The sequence below is a fragment of the Dama dama genome, chromosome 10, assembly GCF_033118175.1.
Source record: "Dama dama isolate Ldn47 chromosome 10, ASM3311817v1, whole genome shotgun sequence".
Classification (NCBI taxonomy): domain Eukaryota; kingdom Metazoa; phylum Chordata; class Mammalia; order Artiodactyla; family Cervidae; genus Dama; species Dama dama.
The window spans coordinates 40,071,781-40,084,394 of record NC_083690.1 but is presented as its reverse complement, the minus strand read 5'-3'; the positions used below and the strand labels follow the sequence as shown (position 1 = coordinate 40,084,394).

The 12,614-nt window shown below is 56.5% G+C and overlaps 1 protein-coding gene across 3 annotated transcripts in view; it reads left to right on the top strand.

The window, feature by feature from the left end:
* The window catches only part of SDK1 (sidekick cell adhesion molecule 1), a 622,975-nt gene that overhangs the window by 451,929 nt on the left and 158,432 nt on the right, over positions 1-12,614 (top strand). For all 3 annotated transcript variants that reach the window (XM_061153768.1, XM_061153766.1, XM_061153767.1), the window contains exons 13-14: positions 1,684-1,860; positions 8,427-8,563. In XM_061153768.1, the coding sequence (XP_061009751.1) occupies positions 1,684-1,860; positions 8,427-8,563 (314 nt within the window). The remainder of the gene's footprint in view (positions 1-1,683; positions 1,861-8,426; positions 8,564-12,614) is intronic.

Genomic DNA, 12,614 nt, shown 5'->3' with positions numbered 1-12,614 from the left:
GACGACATGGTCATCCTCGTGTTTCCACTTGGGCCTCAGCCCCAGAGGCATGCAGCTAGTCCCTGACAGGATCGAGGTGTCCCCCTGCTTCCTCACATTCCGCTCTGAGCAGAGGGAGAAGGCGGTGGGTGCATAGACACGTCACCACCTGGATGTGGAGCCTCAGCTGTTTTCTCTGTTCTTGGGCAGCGATTGGACAAATTGAGAATTGCTGTATTTCTATCTGCCTCTCTGGAGTTCCCCAGAGCTCAGAAATCAAGTTTGCCTTCCTTTCAAGAACGTTGAATGCAAAGCAAACACACAAAAGCCAACGAGTTAGAATATTACCTAGAGAATTCTTGGATCCTAGAGAATTCATTCATTTCTAAAGGACCTGGGAGCATTACCCACAAAGGACAAACAGATATTTTCTGCTGCCGTAAGGCCACGAGAGAAACCCCCTCAGATCCGTGTGGTTTCATCGTAGCTTTTAATGTGTGGTTAAACAGAGTCGGAGCTTGCTTCCTGAGAAGTGATTAGGTTGCTCACTCTGGGCACCCCCGCCTGGACACCCCGAGGGGCGCCGACCCTGAGCGCTGCTCCCAGAGTGAGTAGTGGATTCACCTCCTCCCGGCAGGGTCAGTCCTGCTCTGTCTGCGGGTGTTTCCAGACGAGCCGTTTGCTGACACCTGTGCGCTGCGTGCATCAAGCCTTTGAAGAACTGAGCATGTTTTGGAAATCCAGTCCAGGATCTGGGAAAGGAAAGCCAGCACTGTGATCCCATCCAGCAGTGGCCAGTGAGGGGCCCCTGCCCACCCACAGCCCCAGGCTGGACGGGCCCCTAGCGGCATCTATGTTTGAAAAGAAAAGCGTGCTAAAGCGTCATAAGGAATGAAAAGAGAAAGGCATGCAGTTTTTTGTGGGTTTTTTTTCCATTTATTTTTATTAGTTGGAGGCTAATTACTTTACAATATTGTAGTGGTTTCTGCCATACATTGACCAGGACAGAATGACTGGGTGTTAAGAAAGCATGTTGACAGGTGTGATCCGTTTCTTTAGGAATTGGGGAATTCCGCCCTGGGGATTTTTACGCAGCCCTGCCCCTGTCCAGCTGCACTCTGGCCTCCAGGACGTTCCTCAGCGGGAGGGGCAGATGTAGTGGTGACAGGTGTGACCACAACCCCTCAGACTTCCCGTCCCAACCCCAGGACCGAGCCGTGTCTGCCCTCGTCTTCACTGTCCTGCTTTTAACTTCAGATCTGCCTCTGTGCTGTGACCAAGACCTTAGGTTGCTTTCCTTTTTTAAGGTGTAGTTCACATTAGGTACCACCCTTTAAAGAGCACGGTTCAGTGCTTCTTACTATTTACTACAATATATTCACAAGGTCGTGCTGCCCAGGAGGCTCTAGTGGTAAAGAACCCGCCTGCCAATGCAGGAGACGTAAGAGATGCGAGGTCGATCCCCGGGTCGGGAAGACTCCCCTGGAGCAGGGAATGGCAACCCACTCCAGTATTCTTGCCTGGAGAATCCCATGGACAGGGGAGCCTGGTGGGCGACAGTCCACGGGGTCACAAAGACTGGGACACACCTGAAGCCACGCAGCACACACGCATGTTCACAAAGTCATCAATGGCTCGCTTTTTAACAGAGGGGGACGGTGATCGGCCGGGGTCCTCACTCAGGCCTCTCTGCTTGGCCCACAGCTACGTGTGGAAGAAGGACAACGTGGTCATCGCCCCATCCAGCAGCTCCAGGGTCGTGGTGGAGAAAGACGGGTCCCTCCTCATCAGCCAGACGTGGTCCGGCGACATCGGGGACTACACGTGCGGCGTGGTCTCCGAGGGTGGGAACGACTCCAGGACAGCGCGCCTGGAGGTGATGTGAGTACCGTGCCCGCGTGCACGCCACGTCACCACTCCTCCACGCGTGGTCATACGTGCGGTGGGTCACACAGCAGGGGTCAGAGGCCACCGCCTTGGGCCACAGGCAGGCACACTCGCAGGGTTGAGGGTTTGGTGATCACCTTGGGCCTCAGACATGCACACTTACAGGGTGGGGCTCGGTAACCTTAAAGTCGGATTGTGTCCGCCCTCAGCTTGGCTGGTTCATGATCGCTTCTCCTCCTCAATGATCCCCACGACCCTGCGTCCTGATGGACTATTTACCCTCCCTTTCCACGGGATGCCCGTCAGAACCTCCAGCCGGTAAGGGACGGCAGGCCGGCCCAGCGCCCCTGAGAGCCCACTGCTCTCTGAAGGGAGGCGCGCACCTCCCACCAGGACTCACAGACATGGCAGGCAACTGCCCACCCTGCCTGCCCGGCCTTCCAGGGTGGGGGGCCATGGGCGCCACACTCGCCTCCCACAGCCCCTCTCCTCACAGGCAGGAAGCTGAAGGGCCTGCTGACCAGGTCATCTTTGCAGCGTATATTTGTTGTTGTTCGGTCGCTAAGTCATGTCCGACTCTTTCGTGACCCCAAGGACTGCAGTACGCCAGGCTCCTCTGTCCTCCACTGTGTCCTAGAGTTTGCTCAGATCCACGTCCATTGAGTCGGTGATGCCGTTTAACCATCTCATCCTCTGTCCCCCTCTTCTTCTCTCCCCCCTGGAGTGCAGGATGTCACAGCTCTGGCTTGACCAGAGGCCTGGCCATGTTTGGCATACCTGAGGCGCTCAGGCAATGCACACTGGTTGAATGAATGTGTGTGTCACAGGCCTCCAGTCGTCCCCCCAGCCAGCCCGCTCAGGCCTCTGGCCTTCCTTTGGGTGTGCACGTGCCTGGGCCCCCCACCACTTGAGGGTGCCCGCCCTGCTCAGCCCTGGTCCTCTGTCTTCCTTCCCCCATCCACAGCTCACAGGAAGACCTTCCGAAAAATTGTTGGTGATTCTGGCGTCCACGACCCATGAATCCACGTGACATGCTGTGCTATTCACGGTTAAACTACCTTTGAGAACTCTTAAATCATCCATCGTTGGTACCAAATAAATAAGTGTTAGCATTTCATAAAGATTCTGTCAGCAGAAGCCAAACTGCATGCTTCCAGTGCAGGGCGTTCTTTCTAGTCTGCACAGTTTTTATGTTCTGCTGATTTACATATCTTCCCTGCTATTCACTTATTTGATTTCCTCTAAGTAAAATGCATTTTTTTCCCAGCAAATGTTGCTGTATCTATAAAATAATGGGCTTTCTGTAATGGGAAAACACCTCATCTCCAAATACAGAAATACTGCAGATTCGCAATTCGAACCAATTTAGGTGCGACTGGTTGCAGAGCTGATTTGAGAGACAGCGGTCCTTGTGAATTGTCGGTGTAATAAGCTCTCAGTTCTTCCAAATCGGAATGAATGGGGAAGGTTGTAGGTTAGAGCATGCGTATCTTTAGATCCAATAAGGTCCTAACTCTAGGACGTCGGCGATGACAATAGTGATGATAATAGTCATAACTCAGGATTGCGGGGCATTCGAGCTTCTCAGAGAACTTGCAAATCCAGCGCGTTAACGTCTCCTGGATTCGCTCGGATGACAACAACAACCTCCTGTTGCAGGAGTGACTGAGAGCTACTCACGGCTAAATAGTGTCCTTCAGAAGAGCCTGAAAGTGTGCTCGCCGGCCTCCCCACTCGAGTTAAAAGCCACTTTGTTAAATATAGAAATTAGGAGCATTACAAGTGGCCTTCTCAGGAGCAGGCCAGCCGCTGGCAGCTCTCCTGTGGGCTTGCTCCAGAGTTGGCGCCCTGGAGCGTCTGCTCTGTGTCAGCCTGGGTGTCAGGGGGGCTCGAGGACTCTGGTGGGGGCAGAAGCCACCATCACAGCAGGGTCACGGGTCACCCCCAAGCAATGCTGGCCTGGGGCCCTCCCCAGCTCGCATGCCGCAGCCTCTGTCTTCTCACCTGTGAACGGGGCACATTGTCATTTACCTTGAAGGATGGGGGTGAAGTTTGAATGGACAGGCCAGGAGTTCCGCTCAGCAGGGACAGTCAGTCCCAGCTCTTATTATTCCTCACCATCTCATAAAAAAATGCTCCTCTTTACATCAACAGCACCCCCACACACACTGGGGCCAAGAGGTGTCTCTCTTTCACCCTCCTTTATTTCTGCCTGAAGTCTGTGACCCTCGGACGCACCAGGCTTGTCTATCTGCCGTGGAGGCCTGGGTGCCTGGACAGGGGGCCCATCAGTGTCTGAGGAAGGTCCGCTCCACTTAGCAGGTTGAGACAGGTTTGGGTATTTGGTACCACCAAGGAGGACTGATTTCAGAGGGGTCTGCCTCACCCCCTCCCGGGGGGAGAGGCCTCTGCAATTCCAGAGGGTCTCATGATGCATCTGACCAATTCACAACACACAGTCTTGGTTATCCTGGTCACCGGTCGTGTTGGTTGTGTCTGTCCTACCAGTTTGCTGGGGCCTTATAGGAAGAAACCGGGTCTGGGGTGACTGCAGACCCCCGAAGCTTCTTGCTGTTTTGAGCACCCCAGAGGGACCAGACGCCAAGGCTCTGTGGGTTGACTGTTAATCATTTAAAAACCCAATTAGCACTGCATCTTTCCTTCTGAGACCAGAGACTAATTCCTCTGAGCCAGAGTACAGAGGAAAGCCTCATTTACAGAGCGGCTGGAAGACGCGGCCCCGAGGCAGTGGGAGAGGTTTCCTTCACTAGAGCCACTTCTGAGAAAGCCGTAATACAGAGCGAACAATTTAGTGCCATTTATCAAGAGCTGTCGGGCCCCCTCTGCCTTCATCCTCAGAGTGAAATCAGAGAAGATGGGTTTGACCGAGGCGACGTCGGTCCGCTCAAGGGGCAGGGCTTTTCTATAGAAAAATGCTCACCGGCCCCTCTCCCTCCAGGGCATCCCCCTGCGGGCGCCCCTTCACCATCCACTTCCTCTCGGGTCTCTTCCCCAGCTGGTTTTTCCCGAACACACCTCGCTGCCTCGCCTCCCCACACAGCCAGGCCCGGTTGTTGGTAATTTCTGCCGTTACCACGGCCTAGTTCCCCCAATGGCGAGGTCTCTTCAAACCGCGCGGTGGCTCAGCATGGGCTTCGGCCCCGCGTCCTCGGATCCCTTTCATTTGTCACCCCGTCTGCACGTCTGTGTCGGTGAGTCACTCTGCTCATCGTTTATCTCCTTTCCAAGCTGGCAGAGACATGCCGAGACACCCTATCCTGCTATCAGATAAGATCCTCCGAAATGGATTCAGAATATCGGAAAGCCTCATTTGTTGGCCCGGGATGGGTTAGTCGAGTATTTCACCACGCTTAATTTTCCAGATAACCGAAACTTATCATTTAAAGAAATAGTGTACGTTTCCAATGTATATTAAAGAGTTCTTTGCATTGTGAAACCGGTAACATTGAACACCAGAGATATGCTAGAGAGAATTTTCAAATGGGGAGAGCCTGGAACCAGAAAAAAAAAAAAAAAACACCTGAATTTCCTTCTGACTCGGAGTCCTGTGACGTACGTAAAAACCGCACTTTGCGCCGGCCGTGCTCCGGGGGTGACCGTGGACTCGGGCGGCGGCGGACGAGGCCTCGTTATCTCCAGCTGTGTCCCAGACAGCCACGTCTAGAGCTCGGCCCCGGCTCTAAACGTCTCAAGGCTACTTTGCCTTTTAGGTTCCTAGTCTCCCCAGTCTTTTTAGAAGTCCCTGCTCGCCCGTCCGCCGCGGCTCAAGGCCGCGTTGCTGCTGTTCACCGTGCCCCACTTTGAGCAGGCCGTGTGCTCTTTCCCTTGGTGGCCTTCCAGGGGCCGGGAGGCAGGCCTCCAGGCCTGCTCCCCGGGTGAGATGGATGGACCAGGGCCTTGTCTGAACCGGCCCCAGGACCTCCTGAGCGGACGCTGGACAGGAGGCTGCCTGGAGTGACCGGCAGGCGCGGAGTGGTGAGCAGCCCTCCGTCTCGACAGCGCTCCAGCCCCAGGAAGAGAGCCGTCCACTCACCTGTCAGATGGGTTGTTGCTAAGTGCACCCTGTTTAGGCTGAGAGGCGTGATCTGACACTGAGCGCAGACCCGGGGTCTTTCTGGCTGTGGGAACGTTAGGATCAGACCCCTCCTAACCCCCGGGACAGGGTGTGCAGAGACACGTGGGCCACGGCCAACTGTCCGCTTGTGCAGAAGAAGCCTGTCCCTTCCCACCGCCTCCTGTCCTGCCCATGCCTCCTCGGGGACAGGAGGGCTGCTCTGCGAGGCTGGTCCCGAGCCCGTGATGCGCCCCTCCTCTGGCTGCCGTGTCTTCCCCAGACCCCACCCACGTCAGCCCCGGCCGTCTGCCTCTGAGCACTAACCAGCCTGATCTCACGTCTGTTCTCCCTCCTGACGGTTACACAGAGCGTCCTCTGACAGTTTGTGCCCAGGACCCTTTCTAACGAGCGGCCCTCAGGGTCCCAGTTCCAGCCCCGGAAAGCCAGCGTCACACCGACAGCCAGAGATTCTGGACCCAGGCCTCTCACTTGCCTCCCTCCAAGACGCAGTGCAAGCCCTGCGTTTCCCTGCTGCGACCCCTCGGCGCCCCGGGTCCTGCCTGTGCCCCCGGCGGCCACTCCCACCTGGTCCTCCACCTTTGCCCCGGTCCTCTCGGTCCTCCGCCCCCGCCTCTCCTGCGGGCACTGCCTCTCGGATGCCGTCCCCGTCGTGGCTCCCAGCTGGACGCTCCGGGCAGCCAGGGCCAGGCCACCTCCTGGCTGTGTCCACCCCGGGAGGGCGGGCTGGAGAGGGCTCTGCTCCTCCCTCCGCTCCAGCGGGGTCAGTGCACCCACCCTCCCCACGTCCCCCGCCTGCCGCTCGGCTTCAGGCGTCGGTGACGCGGGGTAGACGAGGCTGCCCTGGCGGAGGACGGGGGCCCGTCGTCCACATGTACCCTGGCCCTGCTCCACGGGCTCCACGACATTTGTTCAGCTGAAAAGGCTGTCAATTACAGAGGGAGTCGAGGTAGGCGTAATGAGTTCTGCTCAAGTCGGGGGCGGGGGTGCGCAGAGGGTCCCCACAGAGGGGAGCCTGAGCTCTGGATGCTGGGCGAGTGGTGGGTTATGGGCTTGGTTGCCCCGGGCAGCACTGTGCTCTCAGGAGAGCGCCTGGGGGTGGGGAGGGGGGGTGGGCAGTGCTGGCAGGAAGCGGGTGCTGCTGAGGCCAGGGCAGCGGCGTGACCCCCGGCAGAGCTCAGGGCTCCGGGCAGCCCAAGCCTCAGGAGCGCTGGTGTTGTGGACAGAGCGGAGGGGCCCCTTTCCTGATTTAAAGCTCGGTTCACAATTAAAGAGAAAACAGGACAGCGTTTCAGGCCTGAGTTCATCCTTCACGGTGCTGATTTAAAGTCGCGGTCTACGTGAGAAATATTAGTTTGTTTATAAACCTCATGGGTGGGTTAGAGAGAGCTGTGTTTCTTAGGTAGCTGCAAGCACATAACAGCTTAATAAATTTCCAAGGGTAATGAGTACATTTTTTAAATTAAAAATATCAAGTGTAATTATGGCTTTCTGTGCTGGCCTGTGTGGGTCAGCAGTAATTGATGTGTAAGGGAGACCAGAGCTAGCTGGTGGGTGAAGTGGGTCACACCCAGCATCCCCTTTCCAGCCCCCGCCCCCCTCCAGCAGGGGGAGAAGCCAGTCCTAAGGTCCAAGCAGCAGGGCCCTGCTCCAGGGCCCAAGGTGAGAAGGTTAAACACAGGCCTGGCAGCTCAGGATTGCAAGGTCGCCGCCCCGTCGGTGGTAGAAACCACGCGACTGGGTTTTGAAGCTTCATCATCAGTAAATCCCAGTGAAGACCCGTTCTGTTTGTAGCTCCTTCCCAGAATTTATCTGCGTTTCCATTTTATAGCCTTGCTGATGGGTTGTTTACTGTTTCCACGGGTTTTCAGTTAGCGTTTTCACCACAGTTGCCTTTCACTGCCGCTCCCAAATCTCCATTACCAAGCAGAGCGCAGGGCGACAGGATCACTGAGCAAGCCCAGTCGAGAGACGGCCACGCGGTCCAAGGATGCATATGGGCATTTTGGCTGGTGACTCAAATAGCTGGTGTTGGAAACTTCCACAGTCGACCCTGTTTCCCCGGCCTTTTCCTCTTACGTGGCTTGCTGTGTTCCCATTAACAGCCTCTCACTGCAGAAGCGAATTGGTGACCAAGTTTTCTCAATTAAACCATCTACTGTGTGAAACGGGCACTCCCCACTCGATTTCAGTGAGAGTCATTAGTTGTTTAATCCCTACCAGAGGGATTAAATCAAATTACGTTTGGAAAATAAAACACGTTGTGAATGGTGATGGTTTTTGTTTTTTTGGGAGGGCGGGGGAGGGCGGCAAGTAGTTAGTGTTTGTGTTCAGGGCCTGCTTGATGTTTTCCATTTTCAAAGCATCGCACACCGGGATCTGGCAGGGTAAGAGCCAGGAGGTTGTCACACCATTCTGATACACGCTTTTGTTTTTTTTTTTTTTTCTTTCTTCCTTTGTGTCCTAGTGAGCTGCCTCATTCACCCCAGAACCTCGTGGCCAGCCTGAACCCTGCCCACGGCCACGCCGTGGTGCTCTCCTGGGTCCGACCCTTCGACGGGAACAGCCCTGTTCTTTACTACATCGTGGAGCTGTCCGAGAACAGTGAGTAGGGACGCGGTGGTGTCGCCATGGGCCGTAATCAGATTTCTCCCGGCTCTTAACATCTTTAAGCTTTCCCTCTGGCTCAGACCCACACCAGCCAGCGAAATGCTCCAGATGCTTCGCGGAGTTTCAAACGGAAACCGCGGCTCAGGCTTCGGGAAAAGGAAAGGGCGGTGTGGAAGCCCAGGCGGGCAGCAGCAGGGGTGGCCCCAGGGCCTCCCGTGGGCGCCGGGGTCTGTGCTGAGGCCCCGGGCCATGCCCACAGGGGCGCCGGGTCTGCGTGGCGTGGAGAGGACACCGCAGGAGCGGCTTCTTGCCGTCAGGATCCTGACATAGCCGACTCCCGTGGGCGTCGTCTCCTTGAAATCAGGACTGTTTCGGGTGTCTTTGTGCCCTTAATAGGCAGGCTCCCTGGTGGAGTCCCCGAGGATGAGCTCGGGTCACAGTCACCGACCCTGGGCCGTGAGGGAGGTGCCCTGTGGCGCCCGGGTTACGTAAAACAGGGCACGGCTTCAAATGCACGCCAGCTGTTCCCTCAGCAGTGTGCGTGGTTGGTCGGCTCTTTGTCAGACATCTTGCTTAAGTAAGAAGCAGGTTTTACATACAGTCATTCGTTCCGTTCGTCCATGCATCTGTCCATCTGTCCAGTACTTAGGCGTCTGCTCTGCTCCAGGCATTCTGCTGGGTGCTGGCTGCAGCGCTAACACGGTCAGCCCCAAGCCCTGACAGCAAGGACGTGGTCAGACGTCCTCGCGTCCTGCCGTGCCATGCTCGCCCACTGAGGCACCTTCATTCCAAGTGCCGTAGGGAGACAGTGCGGGGGGCCCAGATGGGAGGTGGTCGGATGGCACCCCAGCAGGTGGGCGTGGCGGGAGGCCTGGGTGGGCAAGGGCAGGGGGCAGCGTGTCACCTCCAGGCATTTGGAAAGAGCTTCTGAAGTGAGGACAGCTTCGGGGAGGGGCCGGGACACTGAGAAGGTGACCGAGGGCATCCTCTGCCCCCTGGCTCCCCTGCTGGGCCCACCTGAGCTGGCCACTGCCCAGACGCTTTCCCTCAGAGCCTCTAGAGGAGAAGAGTCCGGGGTAGTCCGCACCGTCATCACGACTGCATCAAGCATTGTTAACACAAACACTCTGAAGTGGAGAAGACCATTCTCTCCAGCTGGCCCTGACTCCGTCTGCAGCCTGGGCCAGGTCAGTCCACGCCACTGTCAGTGGGTGAGTCACACGTCTCCCCGCCGAGCAGGTAGCAAGACCGGCACTGTCATCTGGGCCAGCGATCTGGGTTTTATTTTTATTAAGAAGCCCCTGAACACGCTGGCTAATCACGTTCAGAAAGAGCTGCTTAGCAGCTAGTGTGCTGAAATGGAGATGGTAGTTGGCCTGTGCTGAGGGCTGTGCCAGCCGACAGTCCCCACGTCCCACCCCTCAGGGTCCTGGCCGCTGCCGGCACCACCTGGCAGGCAGAGTCAGCTGCCATCCTCCTGGCAGCCGGGGTCCTGCAGGGACCACTCTGGCGAGGCTCAGCGGCGGCGGCAGGCGCTGGGTGACACCTGCCCTCTCGACGTGCCAGCGTCACCGGAGGGCCTCGTCAGTGCTTTCATGGAGCAGAACTCTGGAGCTGCCGCCGTAGTGTGTCCCGGCGCCAGCCCGAGCCAAAGCCCGTGTGTGCGGAGCGTGGCCCCTGCAAGCGTCCCGAGCTCCTCCCAGGGAGCTGCTTGTTCTCTGGTCCCAGGCGTCTCTGCCAGACGCCAGGGCCCGGAGAGAACTGCCCCGTCCAAGGCCCAGCCCGAGGGACGAGCCTACTGGGCTGAGGGGGGATGGCCCAGTAGGGCCAAGGGAGCCCAGCGGACCCTCCACGGCGGTCCAGTGGTTTAGACAGCCCTTATTGACTGCACGGGGCACAGGTTCAATCCCTGGTCAGAGACCTAAGGTCCCACAGGCTGTGTGACGCGGACAGAGGAACAGAGAGAGGGCTGGGGCTGTTCATGTCTTCACAGCAGGGACCCTGCAGACAGGCTGAGGACTCTACGCAGCAGAAGGACGGGGCCCGCTCTAAAATGCTGGTTGAGTTTGATCAAGACTCATCTCTAAGATCGTTGCAGTCCCAAGGGGGCGAGTGCCAGAAAAGCCTGAGGGACTTTGAGGTGGCCCCAAGGGCAGGTCACCGGGCGTCCCTCCGAGCCACCTTCAGGGTCACCTGATGCTCTAGGGGCCTGTACTTTTCATTGTTTTTGAGCTCTTCTTACAACTCTAGAGTGATCTCGCAAGTCTAGAGCTTTCTCCAGAAAGCTCGCAATGATGCAAATAATTCTTGTCCATAGGAATCGTGTGTCCTGGTGATAAGTCATGACCGTAGTAGTTGGTTATTGCTCTGAAGCTACTGGCCAGTTTTGCCTCTATTTGTAAGTTCATTTTAGCCTTCCTGATGGTTAGCATGCGTGTATGTTGTTTGAATTCTCTTCTGATACATTGTAACATCTTACTGGTTCCCTCATTAATCAATAGCAGCTAAAATCTTCAGTCTTTGCTGGTTGCACAGGAGATGGGGGTTCCATCCCTGGGTCAGGAAGATCCCCAGGAGAAGGGAATGGCTACCCACTCCATATACTTGCTGGGAAATCCCAAGGGTGGGAAGTCTGGTGGGCTCCAGTCCACCGGGTGGCAGAGACACCTCAAGGGCCCCAAATGTGTTTGTGCTTCCAGCACCCAGGCCCACTTCTGACCCGGTCTCCAGCCCTAGTCTCTTCCTGCGTAGAAGCACTCGTTGCTTAGAGAGCAGAGGCCGGGCTTATGGCGTGGTTCAGGTCAGTCCAGTCGTACAGTCGCGTCCCCGGGGAGGTGGGGAAAGCCTGCCTTCACGGCGAGACCGCTCACGGCTCAGCCCGCTCTCCTCCCGCACGGGTGTCTGTCTGTCTGTCAGCCTGCAGCTGCCACCCTGAGAGTATGTGTGGCCTCCTCCTCCCGCCTTGGTGTCATGAACTTCAAAGCTGACGCCTGGCTGCGTGTTGTCTTCTTGCCAAAGTGGCAGAGAGATTTTGTTCTCATGCTTCAGATTATTTGCAACCATCTTTGAAACACGTGTCACACGGATGCCTTCTCACCGCCTGGGCTTCATCCGAGCCCACTTTCTGCGGGTTTTGCAAGTTGAACCTCACACTGACAGCACTTGCTCCCATTTTAAAATCCACCCAGACCCTCCCTGTTGCGTCGCCCTGTCGTCAGCGTGGAGCCGGGCTGAGGCGGGGAGCTTGGGGGCTTGTCTGCTACCCCCAGCTGAGTGCCCCTCCACTTCTGGGCCTGTCTAGGCCCCGCGTCTAGCCGCTCTAGCCAGCGTCTCCTTCTCTGACGCAAACGGCCTCTCCCGTTCAGGGACCACACCCTTCCCAGGACTTCGTCCCCTCGTGAGCCCACCTGGGGCATGTCCGGCGTCTCCCCCAGAGCTCAGGAGGCCCAGGCCGGGGGATGCAAACAGCTGATGGTCTCACAGCCTGTTCTTGCCGTCACTCTGGCCATATTGCTTAGCAGGGAATTTCATTTAGTTCCCAAGTTCTCAGCTCTTTTTGTTCTTCACTTTTAAGACAAAACTTAAAACTCTAACCCTGCAGAGTTTTATTGCTTCTCTAAAACAGATGCATCAGAGAAAGCCTTCCCAAAGTGGAGACTGTGAAACTATTGTAACCGCCTGCTCTCTGGGGTTCTGTCTGAGACAGAAAATGCTGTCCCTTCCTGCTCCTCCTGGCCCAGTGACCATCTCTGACTAGTCTCAACCTCTGCCCCAGCCTTCCTGGGGGAGTTTGGCCCATCCCTCCTTGGGGACCTTGGAGACCTCAGTCTTACCCCCAGGGGTGCCATGAGCAGGTCCGAGTCACAGCATCCTTTCAGAATTGCGCTTCAGTTCACTCACTTAAGGTATGTTTGATGCTGTGATAGAATCATGGACGATCTCATGGTCTTCTCTCAGGAGTACAGCCTATTCTAAAAATGTTATTTCTGCCAGCTCGAGCTTGAAATTCTAAAGTGGCTCTACAAATTATATTCCTCTCATTCTT